The sequence below is a fragment of the Sorex araneus genome, chromosome 1 (assembly GCF_027595985.1).
Source record: "Sorex araneus isolate mSorAra2 chromosome 1, mSorAra2.pri, whole genome shotgun sequence".
Lineage (NCBI taxonomy): Eukaryota > Metazoa > Chordata > Mammalia > Eulipotyphla > Soricidae > Sorex > Sorex araneus.
The window spans coordinates 142,958,830-142,976,287 of NC_073302.1; the positions used below are offsets into that span (position 1 = coordinate 142,958,830).

A 17,458-nucleotide genomic window follows, 5' to 3' on the forward strand; every position below is an offset into this window, starting at 1 on the left:
TTCACGGTGGTTGGGTGGTGGGGAGGCTGGCACAGGCCACTTTTCAGAAGCCAGATCTTTGATTGTAAGATACTTATTTTACAACAAATTATAAACAAGTGTACTTATTTTACCTTGTCCTTTGACCACTTTTCTCAAGAAATGATTATTTAAAGAATATAATATTTCAGTTCTGATGTTTAGGAGATGATTTCATGAGTATGGACCATTACTCTTTATCACCAAATGTATTTATTTAGCACATTCTGAAGAACAAAAACCATCTTACTATGGAAAATTTATGTGGTATACAGCTCTGCCTTATAATTTTTTGTTTTAGGAAAAGAGTCTATTTGCCTTTAAAGTAAAAAAAGGTAGTGTCACTATTTGTCCTCCATATGTGCTTAATATTTTGACGGGATGATTTGGCAAAAATCCGCTGCTGTTCAGCTTCTTAAGATGATATTTGTAACATTTAACATAAGCATAAATTAAATCACTTTCTTGTAAGTATGCCAAAAGGTCATTTAAATAGGATATAAATACCTGTATTAAAGTTGGTAATTAATCTAGTAATATATGATTGTATTTTCATGTGAACATTGCCATCAATAAACCCTTATATTGATTTGAAATCTTGGAAACTGAATTTTATTACTTAGTAAATGGCTGAGAATACTAAGTATGATGAATAAATTACTTGGTTTTATATAAAGGATGGTTTTAGGACAATAGTGCTTTTAAGCCTATAGTTAAAAGCTGAGAGAATGCTGAAATTTTTGACGTTTCAGAATTCTACTGAAACTGTGATAATAGTTAATATTAGCTTATTATTTTCAGTTTCAGTTCCTCTAGATACTAATCCTTAACATAGTATGGTATATCACATCTATAATATGTTTTTGACTAAATGTCACTGTTACACTTATCCTGACAATATCTGTAAGTGGCTTCTTTGTTCTTTGAGGCAGAAAATTGCAGTGTTATGAAAATTGGATAGAGAGCAAATAGACCTGCTTTAGGAGCAAATGGTTAAGAGCAAAAATAGCCTTATTGTATTCTGTGACTAGGTACACATTATCTAGATGAAACAATAATGTTCTAAAAATACTCAAATTTAAATTCTTGAGATTTCTTAAAAATTTGAAGTTTGTTGATATATCATTTTGATTTTAGAAATACTATTTTTATCATGATCTTATCAAGCAATAATGAGCTAAGTTGCTTTCATTCACTGTGACAAGACTAAGATAAAATATTTTAATGTATTATTTATAACTAAAATTACCTACCACATGTTTTTAGCACATAATATAGAATTAATTTAATCCTCACATAAACCTGTGACGATGGTACTGTTCTTTCCCCCATTTTTACAGATCAGAAATTAAATCACAAAGTGGTAAATACCTTGTCCAAGGTCACACAGCTAGTAAGTATTGGAGCTATGATATAAATGTAGGAATTCAGACTTCAGGAATACTCTTGTCCATTATTTATACGAAATAAATGCAAATTAAGAAAATTATTTGCATGTTCATCACAAACAAAAAGTCTGCAGTTTTGATAGGGATTTTATTTTATTTTGGAGAGCCACACCCATCAGTGCTCAGGAATCACTCCTGGAAGGGCTCGGGGAACCATATGGATTTACCGAGGATCAAACCTGGGTCAGCTGTGTGCAAGGCAAGTGTCCTAATAGTACAACAAGGTCTACTGTCTAGTGCTCCAGACCCATTGACAGGAATTTTAAAATACTGTCTGTTGTGTATGTATTCAGAAAGGGCATAAATTAAAACCATGTGTTGAAGTTGAATCTGTAATAGCAAAATGCTCATAAAAAATTAGTCATCAGTAATCAAAAATCAAGTAAGAACTATATAGCTTTAGAAAAGAGTCAAGACAAGCTCTGGATACAGATTTATTTATTTATTTATTTATTTATTTATTTATTTATTTATTTTGCTTTTTGGGTCACACCTGGAGATGCACAGGGGTTACTCCTGGTTCATGCACTCAGGAATCACTCCTGGCGGTGCTCGGGAGACCATATGGGATGCTGGGAATCGAATCCGGGTTGACCGCGTGCAAGGCAAATGCCCTAACTGCTGTGCTATTGCTCCAGCCCCCCTGGATACAGATTTAGAGTGATTTTGAGACAATAAATGAAAAACAGTGGGGGCTGGAGCAATAGCACAGCGAGTAGGGCATTTGTCTTGCACACGGCCGACCCGGGTTCGATTCCCACCATCCCATATGGTCCCCCGAGCACTGCCAGGAGTAATTCCTGACACCACGAGCCAGAATAACCCCTCTGCATTGCCGGGTGTGACCCAAAAAGCAAAAAGAAAAAGAAAAACAGTGTATAGAATTGTTTTATGTCTAAAAAGTAAAAGCAGCAGTGGAAAGATCAACTAGTAAGAGTTGTTACCTAGTAAATGAAGAGGGCGAGAAAAAGGATAGATCTTTGAGGGTGTTTATCTGTGTTGTATGTGAGTCAAAATAAAGTAAAAGTTAATAATAAAGATAAAATACTGTGTTGGTGGCAGAGATGCCTGGCAAAACTATTCCAAATATTTTATTTTATGTTATTTATTTATTTATTTATTTATTTATTTATTTATTTATTTATTTTTCCTTATTTCGGCCAGATCTGGCAATGCTCAGGGATTGCTCCTGGCTCTCCATTCAGGAATCACTCTTCGTGGTCTAGAGACCATAAGGGATGCTGGAGATTGAACCCTGATCAGCTGCAGGGAAGGCAAGCACCTTGCCCAGTGTACTATTGCCCTGGCCCCTCAAGTAGTTTTAATATTTAGTGCTTTAGTTGTATATTCCTGGTAAGATCAATAATGAAAGACATAAAAAGTCAGAAACAGCTGCAGACAAACAGTGGGTGGGGGCAGGCAACGAATGGGGGAAACTAGTATTTACCAAACTAATGTTTACTCCCAAGGGCAATAAATTCATAACCTGTGGCCAAAATAAGTTACATATGATTGTGTCTTTCTGTTTTGTTTCTGGGCAGTGCTCAGGGCTTATTCCTGGCTCTACCATATAGGATGCTGGGAATCGAACTTGGGCCAGCCACGTGGAAGGCAAGTGTCCTTCCTACCAGCTGTACTTTGCTCCAATCCTGGACTATTGGTTTTTTTTAAAAAGCCGTAGTGATAGCACAGCAGGTAGGGTGTTTGCCTTGCACGCGGCTGACCCGGGTTTGATTTCTCCGCCCCTCTCAGAGAGCCCGGCAAGCTACCAAAAGTATCTCGCTCACACAGCAAAGCCTGGCAAGCTACCCGTGGAGTATTCGATATGCCAAAAACAGTAACAAGTCTCACAATGGAGACGTTACTGGCACCCACTCCAGCAAATCGATGAGCAATGGGATGACAGTGATGCAATGATAAAAAGTCAAGGAAGTGATACAAAATGTTGTAATTTTTAAGTTATATTTGCTGATTTTATGGTATTTACCAAATACCATATTCACGAAATATGGAGAGAAAAATACTAACAAAAATAAGTATTTTTACTTAGTTCCTAAGCAAAAATCCTTTCTACTTAGCAAAAACTAGAAACAGTGACAACAAAGCACTAGACAGCCAAAGTCGTGGTCTGTGAACACTTTCTGCTTCTTTGACCCTAGAGTTTAGAGTAGCGGTAACCCAGGGAAGCGTGGGAGACCCCTTTGTTCCTGAATGAAGGGCATAATGAGTTTCCAGCAATCAATTTGAAGGAGTTCTTACTCTGACTGGTGGAGCTATTTGAGCATGAATGTGAAACTAGGCCAAATGAATTCAATGGTGTGATAATCCACCCCCTCAGTCTGGGTAAGCTAGGAGTAAGATTCTGTTAGCAGGCTTATCAAAAGCACAATACTTGGTGTGGGACCACACATGAAAGCTGGAAGTATTTTCTAAGACTTCCTTGTTGTTAGTAAACTCAGTTTATTTTCTGTATCTTAATCAGTTCCACACTCTTGATTTTTCCTTTTTTTTTTTATTTTCTTTTTTGGTTTTTGATTTGGAGTCATATCTTGAAGTACTCAGGGCTACTTCAATTTTGTGATGCAAGGGGGCTGAATTCTGGGTTTCTGTGCGTAAAGTGTGAACTCCAGCCTCCAATCATCTCCCAGACAGCCTCTTGATTCTTTTCCACAGCTGTTGCTTCCTACTTTGAAAGCAGAATTATTATCATTACGGTTATTAGGGGACTGGAGCGATAGCACAGGGGGTAGGGCATTTGCCTTGCATGCAGCTAATCCGGGTTCAATTCTCCATCCCTCTCAGAGAGCCTGGCTAGCTACCAAGAGTATCCTGCCTGCACGGCAGAGCCTGGCAAGCTACCCATGGTGTATTCGATATGCCAAAAACAGTAACAAGTCTCACAATGGAGATGTTACTGGTGCTCGCTCGAGCAAATCGATGAGCAGTGCGATGACAGTACTACAGTGCTACTGTTATTAGGGGATTGTTATCTGTGCTCATGGCTTACTTCTGGTGTGCTCAGCAAACCATATGCAGTTCCCAAGATTAAATCGGGTCAGTTTTGTAAGGCAGGCATTTTTTCCCACTGTATGTCTTTGGCTTCAGTAGAATTATTGTTTTTTGTTAGTTTGGTTTGGGGCCACAACTGGCTCATGGCTTACTCCTGGCTCTGTGCTCAGTGATCACTCCTGATGGGCTTGGGGCCCACATGGAAATGGCAGGGATCAAACCAGGCTGGCCACATGCAAGGCAAGTATCCTCCCCACTGTATGGCCCCAGAATTAATTTTTGCGTACACCTTTTCGAAAATTGCTCTCCTCTTTCTTAGGTATAGTTTTTAACATTTTTAAATACCAAGGCCTCATTTTAGCTTTGAAGTGGTAATATAATAGTATTTTTGATTATGAAGAAAATGTATCACAGTAAGCTATCTTGTATTGGTGGTCCATATTGAGGGGCCAGGGCTTTGGATCTGTGTTTGTGTGCATGTTTGTATGAATGAAGTGCGTGTGCAGAAGCAGCCACTGGTATCACTTGCTCTTTGTATATGCCTGCCTGTCTTGCAGTGCCCTTCGTGTGTCATCTTGAGGCACTGACTGTCGGTTTCCCTTACCCTGTGGAGGATGATCACTGACTCCATTTACATGCCTTCTATCTTTCATCCTCTAAGTAGTTTTCAGTATTTAACCACATGACTATTCAATATTTAAACTATAATTACTGCATTCCTATTCAAAGGTGGGATCTATAGTTGTGATTGCTTTTTTTTTTTTTTTTGGCATAAACCTGTGTAATTACTGAGCTACATTTTCAGTGAAACTTTGATTATTTTGGGGCTAGACATGGCAGTTCTTAGGCTTACTCCTGGCTTTGTGCTCAGGGATCACTTCTGGCGGTACTTGGGGAACCATATACAGTGCCAGGGATTGAACTGGCATATGCCTTGTATGCCTTAACCCTTGTACTATTTCTCTGGCCATCATGTGATTTTTAATATGTACTAAGTTCTTTGCAGTTGTCTCTATTTGGTATATTTAAATACACTGGCCCATTAGGCATTTAAAAAAAAATTTTTTTTTTCGGGGATCGGGGGACATACCCAGCTATGCTCAGGGGTTACTCCTGGCTCTGCACTCAGGAATTACTCCTGGTGGTGCAAGGGTGGTCTATATTGGATGCTCGGGATCAAATTCAGGTTGGCCACGTGCAAAGAAAATACCCTACCTACTGTGCTATCATTTCCGCCCAGTATTTTAATTTTCTTGAAACAGTTTCTTCCACTGCCAAGCTGACTTTTGCCTTCTTGCTGTACTTTTTTGAAACTTTTCATTTTTCTCTTGTTCCTGATATTCTGGGATTTGATAATGATGTGCCTTGCTGTAGGGTTCTTTCATTCATTGTATTTTGTACAACTGTGTTTGCATTACTCTTTAGTTTGGAAACTCTGAAACCCAGCCTACTGTCTGATTCAGGTATGAGAGAAGGTCATTGCGCATATATACAGAGTTGGTAATATCTAGCAGTGTGTCTTAAATATAATTTAACCCAGTCTTAGCTTCTGCTTTCCCCTGCTTCCCAACAGTGTGTGATTGTGCTTATTTCTGTGGGGTATTTTTTTTGGGGGGGCAGCGGGGTGAAGTGAGACATGATATAAATTGAAATGCTTTTTAGTTTTCTTCATTACACACTTAGGTTTCAATTCAAATCTGAAGCCAGTTACCTCTTGAGAATTTCTTCTTCTAACTTCCTGTATTTCTTTATTCTTTGTTTTTAAATTTCTTTTACAGTTATGCCCGTCTGTCTTTAAATTCTTAACATTTTAGTGGAATGGGGGGGAGGGAATCCCTTCTAAGTAGTATTCTTGTGACCACTCCCTCTGATAGTTGACTAGCTGGGCCAGCTGGCTCAGTGTGTGGACCTGGTTACGTGACACTGTTTGTACCCAGAAGTGGCCACCTGATAGTGCTATGATGGGGTAAAGGGCATGTGGTGCTGGGGTTCAAATTCAGGTCCTTGAGCATGTGAGGGATGTCCCCCTAAGCTGTCTCCCTAGCTCCTTTAGAGAATTTTAGAAGGAAATTGGGTTGACTACTTGTTTATCAAGCAGATAGCCTTACTCCCAGATCATAGATAAAATACTGCCCTGTTACATGTACTTATGAGACCTCCTCAGAGATAGCTTATCTGTTTCTCATCTTTATTTTAAATCTAATTAAAAAAACACTTTTTGAGGTTATGATTTAATTTCCTTATGAATCTCCTTTTGTTTTCAATTAGGAATTGTATCTTTTGATGCTAAAAGAACCAAGAGAGTATCTGTATTTGAGAGAGCAGTGTTTGGTTCACAGTAAAAGCTAAAAAAGTTTAAATTTTTCTTTGGAAATTTCCTTCTTGCTTGAATTTATAGAATATTGTCATTCAGGGGTGCTGTTGGTGACATTGGCAATGTTTGAAAATGCAGTGGAGGCATATTTGATTGTCATAGTGTTATGCTTTTGGCATTTAATGAGCAGAGACCAGAGATGCTTAAAGCTCCCGGAGCAGGGAATAATCCTGCACAGTAAATACTGTGTCTGAATCACGAACCTGGTGGTTAATATTGGGAAGCGTAGCTGGCAGTTTACAAGGAAACCTAGATCTATCTACCTTGAGGCTGGTACTTGTTTGCAGTTTCTCAAATGGTGTTGGTTTTCATACTCAGGTAGTGAGTTAGATTTATTCTTGGGTCTCACTGCAGCTCCCTGATCTTTCCCTAAAAAAAAATAAGCAAACTTAAACAAGCAAAAATATCCAATTCCACTTTGAAAATTATGGTCTCTATCTTTGTTTTAAGGGAAACCAGTCTCATGTAAATGTAATTTATATTTCAGAATTTTTACCTGTAACAGCTTATGCTCATGATTGAGTAATATTTTACACATGAAAGTTTTTCTCATTAAAAAAATATATAGTATATGTGTAACATGCCCATTTTTTCCCTCCAATTTATTGATAAATTTAGATGTAGATTTATTTTTGGACTTATGGAAAATGGGTGAAGTTTCTGACTTACCTTTTACTTCTTTTTTTTTTTTTTTGCTTTTTGGGTCACACCTGAAATGCACAGGGGTTATTACTGGCTCTGCACTTAGGAATTACCCCAGGTGGGGCTCAGGGGACCATGTGGGGTGCTGGGAATCAAACCTGGGTTGGCTGCATGCAAGGCAAGCACACTACCCACTTTGCTCCAGTCCCAGCTTTCACTTTCAAAAACCACAACTTTTAAGTTCTGTCTCTTAGTTTTGGGTTTTTTTTTTCCTTTACAGTGCTAGGGAGCTGCCTTTATTAATGTAACATTTGTAAATTTTGATTGTTTAAAATGCAAAGATAAGAATTTCATTAACAACATTACCTTTATTATTAGACTATGGTTAAGTTTAATTCTATATAAGATGTATAGTTGTATCCACATACTATAAACTTTATATCAGGTTCCTGTTTTAATGTATTATCTTGTAAAAGTGTGTTCAGTCCTTGACTGATGTGCTAGCTAGTATATAGTCTCAAATTTGTGTGATATTTAATATGTTACACCTATGGTTTGCACAAAAGTTATTTGTGTTATTTAGTATTTCCTGTGTCTTTTTGATTTTTAGGTTGTGGAAAATACCCTTAAAGTAAACCCAGTATTAGGTCCACAAATGTTTCAACCTATTCTGCCCTGTGTTTTTAGAGGCATTATGGAAGGGGAGGTAAGTATTCTTAGGATAGTATTAGATTCTAGGTTCTAGTTCTAATTATTCAGCTTAATTAGAAAATTAATTCCTCTTTGTTAGATGTAAATGGGAAGCTTTTTAAATTATTAGACAATTTTGAAGTAAATTAAGCAAATTTCAGAGTAGTTACAGCTTTGCCTTTTCTACATAAGTACTGATCCATTGATAAGTCATTTATTTCACTCATGCATGCATATTTTCACAGAAAAAGTTGAAGTAGAGGAATGGCAAATATAATGCTAGTTTTTACATGAGACTACTGGTTATTTTCAAAGTGTACTCTTAAATAGATTCATACAAATATTACTTTAAATTCCTCTGCCATTCCGTGGCATTTAATGTATTACTCTTCCATACAAATGTCATATAGTAGAAGAACTTAAAGTAAATACTAAATATTTTTCTCTTGTTTTTCTTTCTGTGTATGCGAGAGTATATAAATATATGTACTACATGCACAGAGATACTTGATAAGTCAGAATTCAGGAAAATATAGGCGCTTCATTAAGGGAAGAGTGGTATGAAGGAAATTATTGTTATTCCATAGCTCTGTTGATTCTTACTTTGTCATGAGTTGTTTATAAATTGCACTTTTTCCTTGACACAATTTTACATGTGCTATATTTTAATTGCACAGAGGTATCCTGTAGTGATGTCAACATATCTCGGAGTTATGGGTCGAGTCCTGCTACAGAACACTAGCTTTTTTTCTTCACTTCTTAATGAGATGGCGCATAAATTTAATCAGGAGGTAAGAATTAGTTCACTTAAATAAAAGGAAGTCTTTATCCACATAAATATTGGAAATAGTTTGATGAACTTAACGAGTCTGTAAAAGACTTTCACAGTATTTGAACGTCTATATATATGTAGTAATTAAATATACCTAAATTGGGGAGTGAAAGGTCTGGGAATGGGGTTGTGGAAAGGAAGAAACATAGTCTGAGAGGAGAATTAGGCTAAGAGAGTTTATAGAAAGAGTGCGCCCAGGGCGGATCTTACAAGCCTACAGAGGCTAATGAAAGATCACCAGCTTGTGGCTGAGGGTGGGTTTCTGTTGAAGTAAAGGAGGCCTGGGGCAGGGGTCAGCTAGCTGGCACCAAGGGCAGGAGGCAGTTTTGTGTGGTGGGTTCCAGGGATTCTGAAAATGAGAAATTCTGGGGCCGGAAGTTCTTCCGGACTGCATCTGCACGTTTCAGAGTGTCCTTCTCTGGGCTGACCCAACAGAGGGAAAAGAGAGGAAAAGAGAATCTGAATGGCAACTGAACCATTACATTTTGCTGTCAGAATAGACAGTTTTATTCTGGTTAGTCATAGAATAAAATTTTAATGATTGTTTATGTTTGGAATTTAAAAAAATTTTTGAGGTATAGTTTATCAGAATATTGGAATTGTTTCACAGTTACAGTGCTGCTATACTAATCCCTCCACCACTGTCCCGGCGGCCGTTGTTCCACTCACCCTCCTAGTCACCACTTCTGTTGATAGTCATGTTTGGAAGTTTTACTAATTTAAAAAATGGAACCAGAATATTTCACATGAAATACTTTACATGACTCTATTTCACTCTTTTGCTGAACTTTTCATGGTGAGTCTCCACCATAATTTTGTGTGAGGTGGGGAAGGTTGGGTCACACCCAACAGAGCTTTGCTTCTTTGCTCAGGGGTCACTCCTAAGTAGCAGTTTTGGGATTGAACTGACATTGGCTGCCTCCAGGGCAAGTGCCTTAAATCCCTATACTCTCTGCTGTCTCTCTCACCCACCACCATAATTCGTGTGTAAATGGCTTTTCCAGTAAAGTTTTATTTGCAAAGAATGGCCTGTAACTAAAACCAACCCCTGGAATAAATATGCGATAGGTTCTTAAGTGACCGGGTTATTGAGTCATTCTATTCAAATGTCAATGACTTGTTACAACTTAAAAAATGTAGAAAATCCTCATCTGATATTTATAAATGAAAGTTTGTGGTTGGTTGTGTAAACAAATATAAATATTTCCCCTTGAAGAAAAACTAGAACAGGGAAGTATTAAGTTTAAAATGTTATTCTAGGGGTGGTGGGAGCGATACTGGAAACATTGGTGGAGGAGATTGGGCACTGGTGGAGGGATGTAAAACAAACACAAACATGAAAGTTCATAAGTTTGTAACTGTACCTCACGGTGATTTACTAATAAAAATTCAAAAAAGTAAAATGTTATTCTAGAATTATAATAATCAGAGATTTTAGCCTTAAGTGAGATCTTTTATTTGTTGATTAAATTTAACTAATGGGATCATGTTAAATAGCTAAAAGAATTGGTTCAGTTGAATTTGGAAAAAAGTTTTGAATTATTTTCATAGCTATATTTAATGGTATCGCTATATCACTGTCATCCCATTGTTCATGGATTTACTCGAGCAGGCACCAGTTACGTCTCCATTACACTCAGCCTTGAGATTTTAGCAGCCTCTCCTTACTCATCTTTCCCAATGATTGGAGGCTCTTGCAGGATCAGGGGAAAGAGACCTATTGTTACTGTTTTTGCCATATCACATACGTCACAGGTAGCTTGCCAGGCTCTGCCATGCAGGCAGGATACTCTTGGTAGCTTGCCGGGCTCTCCGAGAGACACATATATATCTGTTACTGTGTTTGGGTATGAATACACCATGGGGTGCTTCCCAGGCTCTCCCAAGTGGGCAGTAGACTCTCAGTAGCTTGTCAGGTTCTCCAAGAGGGAGAACTAGGCATTAGATGTATATATATAGTAAATTATAATAAATATGCATTTATACATGTTATGTATTTAGTATATAAATACATATATAATAAATTATAGTAAAATTCCTATAAATACATATTTATTATAATTTACTATATATTTATATATATAAGTTACTATATATTTACTATAAATTACTATATATATATACATATATATTAGCCTTCACAGCAACCTTTCAAGGTATAATGGTAATAAAATTTCATCTGTCATTTTAAAATTTTCATAGCAAACCAATGAGATAATAGTACTTTTCTCTTAATTTCACACCCGAGTAATTTAAGACTAGATTGAGTAACTTGTTCAGGTGTGCACAGTAGTAGGTAATCAGGTTGGTATATATCTCAGTAGCCTAATTGCTCTCTCAACACATATCCCAGTGCCATCCTGCACATCCTGGCAGTGGCACTTCTCCACTATATGCTGGAGACATTTGCTAGAGATAAGCCTAAGGTACTCTTTTTTTTTTTTTGGCCTTTTTTGGGTCGGGGGGTAACACATCCGGCAATGCTCAGGGCTGACTCCTGCCTCTGCACTCAGGAATCACTCCTGGCGGTGCTCGGGGGAACATATGGGATGCTGGGAACCGAACCCAGGTCAGCTGTGTGCAAGGCAAACACCCTACCCGCTGTGCTATCACTCCAGCCCCCTAAGGTACTCCTTTTAAGGAGAGTTTTTAATAGGTAACTGCAATACCTGTTTGAACGTTAAAATATTTTCCACAATTTCCTCATTGTGAAATTGCATAAAACTTATCAACTTACCTATTAACATAGGTAATATAGGTTCTATAGTTCAGTAGTTTTAATATGTTGATAATCTTATGCAGTCATCGCCACCATTCATCTCCGTAGTTATTTTGTTCTGTGGACACACCCTGCAGTGGTGCAAATCCTGTGGCACTGGGGATCAGACAGATGTCCCTGTCTGCAAAGCATGCACTGGTAGCCCTTTGAACCATTTTCCTGGCCACCATCTTCACAGTGCTTTGTCTTGGGAAAATCAACCTCTATACTAGTAAACAATAACTCCTCCTTTCCTCTCTTCTACCAGCTTCTAGTCTACATTCTACAGTTCGTGAATTTTATATATGGTATTTGTATTTTTATAATTAACATGCCACTTGGTATAATTTTCTGAAGATTCTTTCATGCTGTAGAACGTCAGGTTTTCCTTTCTTTTTCAATGCTGAATAATGTTTTTTGTATGTATATACCACATAGTAGATGATGCCACTTACTTGTTTACCTAAGAAATGGTTTTTTAGGAGCCCTAGCGATAGTACCGCTGGTAGGGTACTTGCCTTGCACGCAGTCAACCTGGGTTTGATCCACAGCACCCCTTATGATTTTTTGAGCACAGCCACCCAGGAGTACCCCTGAGCATGACACAGTGTGGCCCAAAACCAAAACAAAGAAATGGTTACTTAGGTGGCTTCCACATGTAGTTACTATGATTACAACTGCTGTAATAAAGGGTTTACAGATACCATTTCTTTTTTTTAATACTGCCTGGCCTAAAGAGTATCAGGTGTTGTAACATTGTAATTGAAACTTGCATTTCCCTAATGATTAGTGGTATTGAGTATGCTTTCATGCTTTTAAGCCATTTGTGTATCTTCTTAGGAGAAATGTTTATTCAAGTTCTTTGCTCATTTTTGAATTAGTTTTCTGTTTAGTTTTAGAACTTATTTTGGATGTTAATTCCCTATCAGATATATGATCTGTAGATATTTTCTCCTATTCTGTGGGTTGTACTTTGTTGGTGTATTTGTTGCTGCAGAGTTTTTTAAAATAGTCAAGAATTTCAGTTTGTCAATTATTTTTTCTCTTAGTAGCTCTGCCTTTTGTGCCATTGCTCAGAATTTGTTGCTAAATCCATTGTATTTTTGTATTTGTGTTTGTGTCTGTGTTTTAGGGGGCCACATGGAGTGGTTTTCAGAGGTTCACACCTGGCAGTGTTTGGGCTGCACCTGATCGTTCTTGGGGACCCTAGGATCGAACCAGGGCCATCTTAATCCTTCTATTATATTTCTGTCCACAATTTTTTAAAGCTTTTTAAAAATTACTAAGAGTTTTAGATTTTTCACTTAGACCTTTGATACATTTTGTGTTGATTTTTTTTTTTTTTTAGTGTATGTATATGAGGCTAGGAGGTCCAAGATCATCCTTGTGTGTGTGGCTGTTCAGCTTTCCCATTGGCATGTGTGGCACCTTTGTTAAAAATCATTTAACCATGTATGTAAAGGATCTGTTTCTGAACTCGGTTCAGTACCATCAGACTATATGTCACTCTCTATGTGATTATCACATTGTTTTGATTACTTATCCTTGTAGGACAGATGAAATCAGGAAGTATGAGTCTTCTGACTTTTTTCTTTCTTAGTTTCATTTGGTTTTGGGGCCACAACTCAGTGGTGCTCAGGGATTACTCTGGTGGTGCACAGGGGACCATATGGGGTGCTTGAGATTGAAACCAGGTCAGAGCCATGTGCAAGGCATGTGTCCTACCTGCTGTACTATCATTCTGGCCCCTGCCTCTTTTCTTATTTTGATAGACATTTTGGCTATTCTCTTGAGATTTTCTGTTTCTGCAAAAATATGTAGATGAGATTTTAATAGAGGTTCTAGTAAATCTTTAGATCACTTTGGTTAGTATGAACATTTTAATAACGTTAAACTCTTCAATCCATGAACCTAGAACGAAGATAAATATTTCCATTTGCTTTTGTCTTTTTATCAGTTTTTTTCATGATTTTTACTATATAAATCATTCAACCTCCCTACTTCCTTCTTCCCTACCCCCATCCCATCCCACAATAGCACCCCCCACACACACACATACTCCCAAGCCAGGTGCTGGGGTTTGAGAACCAGGGCTTCACACATGCTAAGAAAGTACTTTATTACTGAACTATATCCCCAGCTTTCCTTTCTGTCTCTTTATTCATTTATTAAGTCATATTCATTTTACGTCAGCTACATTATAACAAACTTAAAATACTGCAATTTGGAGTTAAAGTGCTTGCCTTATATGTACCTGATCCCAGTTCAATCCTTGGTGTAGAGCCAAGAGTAAATCCTGAGCACTGCTAAGTTCCTGCTAATTAATATAGTAATAGTAGCTTAATAAATGCTATACTTAATGGGGCTGGAGCAATAACACAGCGGGTAGGGCGTTTGCCTTGCACGTGGCCGACCCGGGTTCGATTCCCAGCATCCCATATGGTCCCCTGAACACCGCCAGGAGTAATTCCTGAGTGTAGAGCCAGGAGTAACCCCTGTGCATCACCAGGTGTGACCCAAAAAGCAAAAAAATAAAATAAAATAAAATGCTATACTTATTGAATAGATTCTACAATGAAACTTTTTGTTTTTAAGTTTTCTAAACAGATCTTTTGAACATCGGAGTAGTACAATTAGAAGGTACATTTAGGAACGTAGAATAACCAGGAGCATCTATAGAAATTGTAGGACTTGGTGCCAAGTAAATCAAAGCAATTTTTAAATTTCTAGGGTGAGAAATGCTTGATTCTGTCATCAGAAAGGTACTCAATTATATCATTATATGGTTGAAGTTTCTAAGTATATCTTATCAGAATCAACTGTGTTCTTCTATTAGTGTTTTTGACTAAGTTTTAGAGAACTTTTTCGACAATTTTTCAGGAAAAAGTAAGGAAATTTCATGAAATCAAGTTAGCTGGCTCTCCAGATTAGTTGGAGTCATTTTCTGATTTTGCTCAGTTATTCCTGTCTACCAGAGTTTGCCCCAAATTCAGGTAGTTAGGTCTTTGGTTGATAGGATGGAATTTTTTGGAGTTTTTTGGTTTTGGAGGGAAACATACCTGGCAGTCTTCTGTTCAGGGGTAATTCCTGACTGTGCTTGAGAGGATAGGGATTGAATTAGGGTTGTTCTCGTGCAGGGCAAGCATCGTGAACCTGTCCTGCATTTCCAGCCCTGGAGTTGAACTTCAGTCAGACCTTCCATAGGTTTAGCCTTTAACAATATTTGTTAAAAGAAAAAAAATTTCAAATACTTTAAGAGCCATCCCCTTTTTTTATTTTTCAGATGGACCAACTTTTAGGAAATATGATTGAAATGTGGGTTGATCGTATGGACAACATTACCCAACCCGAAAGAAGAAAGCTTTCAGCATTGGCTCTACTTTCTCTTCTGCCATCTGATAATAGGTAAGCCAATGTTTTCTTAAAACTGGATTTTTAGAGCATCCAAAAAAAAAAAAATTAGTGCTGTTTTTGGCATTGAAATTCCTCTGTGTTCTGGACAGTACTATTTGCTTGTAGATGCATTCTAATTTTGTTAGTAGATGATGATGTGGCAAGTCTCCATACAGAAAGATATGACTGACAGTGGCAACATTGCAATTTAGTGTCATTGTATTCACCTCATTAGTTTTGTTGTCTGAATTTCCATTTTTTATAATAACCAGATTTTATTACTTATAGATACACTAAATATATAATATTTAATGCGATATCATTTTATTAACTATCCTCCTGGTAACTAAAACATATACTACATACATTTTGTGGGTTGTTTTTTTTTTTGTGTGTGGGGGGGGTTGTTTTGTTTTGGTGGCTGTTAGTTTTGGGGCCACACCTACTTGTGCTCAGGGCTTTCTCCTGGCTCTGCTCAGGGATCATTTCTGGCAGGACTCGGGGACCATATGTGGTGTTGTGGACTGCATGCACGTCAGCATGTGCAAGGCAAGTGTCTTTCTCACTATACTGTTGCTCTGGCCCCTGTGCTGCCTAGTTTTATTATTTATTTCAAATTATTGGCTAGAGAAGTGTTTTTTTCTCTATACATGGAAGTCATATACTTTGTAAATTTTGTTCATTTCATTTCTACTTTATTTAGTATTATTATTATTGTTATTTTTAATTTTTGGTTTTCCCCGGCTGTGTTTATGGCTTATTTCTGCCTTTCCTCAGGAATCATACCTACAAGTGTCTGGGGAACCATAAATAGTACGTATTGAATCAGGGTTGTTCTCTTGAAAGGCAAGCAGTTTAACCCCCATACTATCTCTTTACCCCAGAATTATCGTTTCTATAAAGCAAATAGAAAATACTTTCTTTTTTTCTAATCTATTTTTCTTTTTGGGTCATACCTGTCAATGTACAAGGGTTACTCCTGGCTCTGCACTAAGGAATTACCCCTGGTGGTGCTCAGGGGACTATATGGGATGCTGGAAATCAAACCTGGGCTGGCCACATGCAAACACCCTACCCATTGTGCTACCGCTCCAGCCCAGAAAATATTTTCATTTGTACTTTTTAAAGGAATGTGTATTTTCTTTGTTTTTATATATTTGGGGAGTATTTTAATTTTAAAAGCATAAAACCAGCCTTCAGACTTGATACAGTTGGAATGATGATAATAATGTATTAGATCTTTATATATAGAAGTTGTATTTGTGTCCATAAAGAAAATGAAAACTTATATAAACTTATACATAAATTGAAGGCAAAACATTATTTAGACTGGAAATTCTCTCAAACATTAAAAATTCAGATTTAAATGTTGTGAAGAGAGAAGTTTGCTATAGGAATAAGAGTTTCATTTTTTAAAAAAATTTATTTTATTGAATCACCATGTGGAATGTTACAAAGTTTTCAGGCTTATGTCTCAGTTATACAGTGCTTGAACACCTGTCCCTTCACCAGTGCCCATATTCCACCACCAAAAACTGCAGTATACCTCCCACCCCCCCACCCCCCCCTGCGTAGCTGATAAATTTCACTTCATTTTCTCTTTACCTTGATTACATTCCATATTTCAACACAAAACTCACTATTGTTGTTGTAGTTTCCCCCCAAAAAAACCAGCCCTGATGACAAGGAAGCATTTGATAACTAGTTTTCCATTGCTGAGAATGAAGAGATATGAAGTCGTGCGGCCGCGATAATAGCCGTGCGATTTGGGATTTCTGTATTTTAGTATTTCCATAATTAAATCCAGGGAGATTTATGTTAGAAATTGCATCATTTCCCGTCCTGGGGCAGCATGGGGCTATGGCTTAGTTGACAGTCTAGAGACATTGCTGCAAGCAGTTGCTGGTACCAAAAGTAGTCTAGCTGGCCTCCGGATTGTGGTCGATCAGCAGTAGAGCGGCCGCACAAATGTGTGGCCACTTGGGTCGTATCTCGGTGGAGCGCAAGAGTTTCATTTTTATATGTAGTGAATTTTTGTAAAACTCTGTTCGACAGTAGTGAATTTATGTCATTTTTAAGGTGGTAATCAAAATTTGAAGAATCTGATTTACGGTTTAGTTTTTGTTTCTTTGGGTTGTATCTGACAGTGCTCAGGGGCAACTCCTGGCTTGTGTTGTGGGCACAACAAGCCAGGAGTTGCCCCTTGAGCACTGTGTTGGTGGGGATGGGCCGAGGCTTTCCATATGCAAAGCAAGCCCTACAGCTTACGCAAGAGACTTTGAGCTGGCTCTCTA

The 17,458-nt window shown here is 37.7% G+C and overlaps 1 protein-coding gene across 3 annotated transcripts in view; it reads left to right on the forward strand.

Annotated features, from left to right (window-relative positions):
• IPO11 (importin 11) overlaps window positions 1-17,458 on the forward strand; it is a 158,666-nt gene that overhangs the window by 89,121 nt on the left and 52,087 nt on the right. For all 3 annotated transcript variants that reach the window (XR_008627366.1, XR_008627367.1, XM_004608471.2), the window contains exons 25-27: window positions 8,102-8,197; window positions 8,859-8,972; window positions 15,055-15,176. Coding sequence is in view for 1 of the 3 variants with exons in the window: in XM_004608471.2 (XP_004608528.1) it covers window positions 8,102-8,197; window positions 8,859-8,972; window positions 15,055-15,176 (332 nt within the window). In the remaining 2 variants the exon portion in view is untranslated. The remainder of the gene's footprint in view (window positions 1-8,101; window positions 8,198-8,858; window positions 8,973-15,054; window positions 15,177-17,458) is intronic.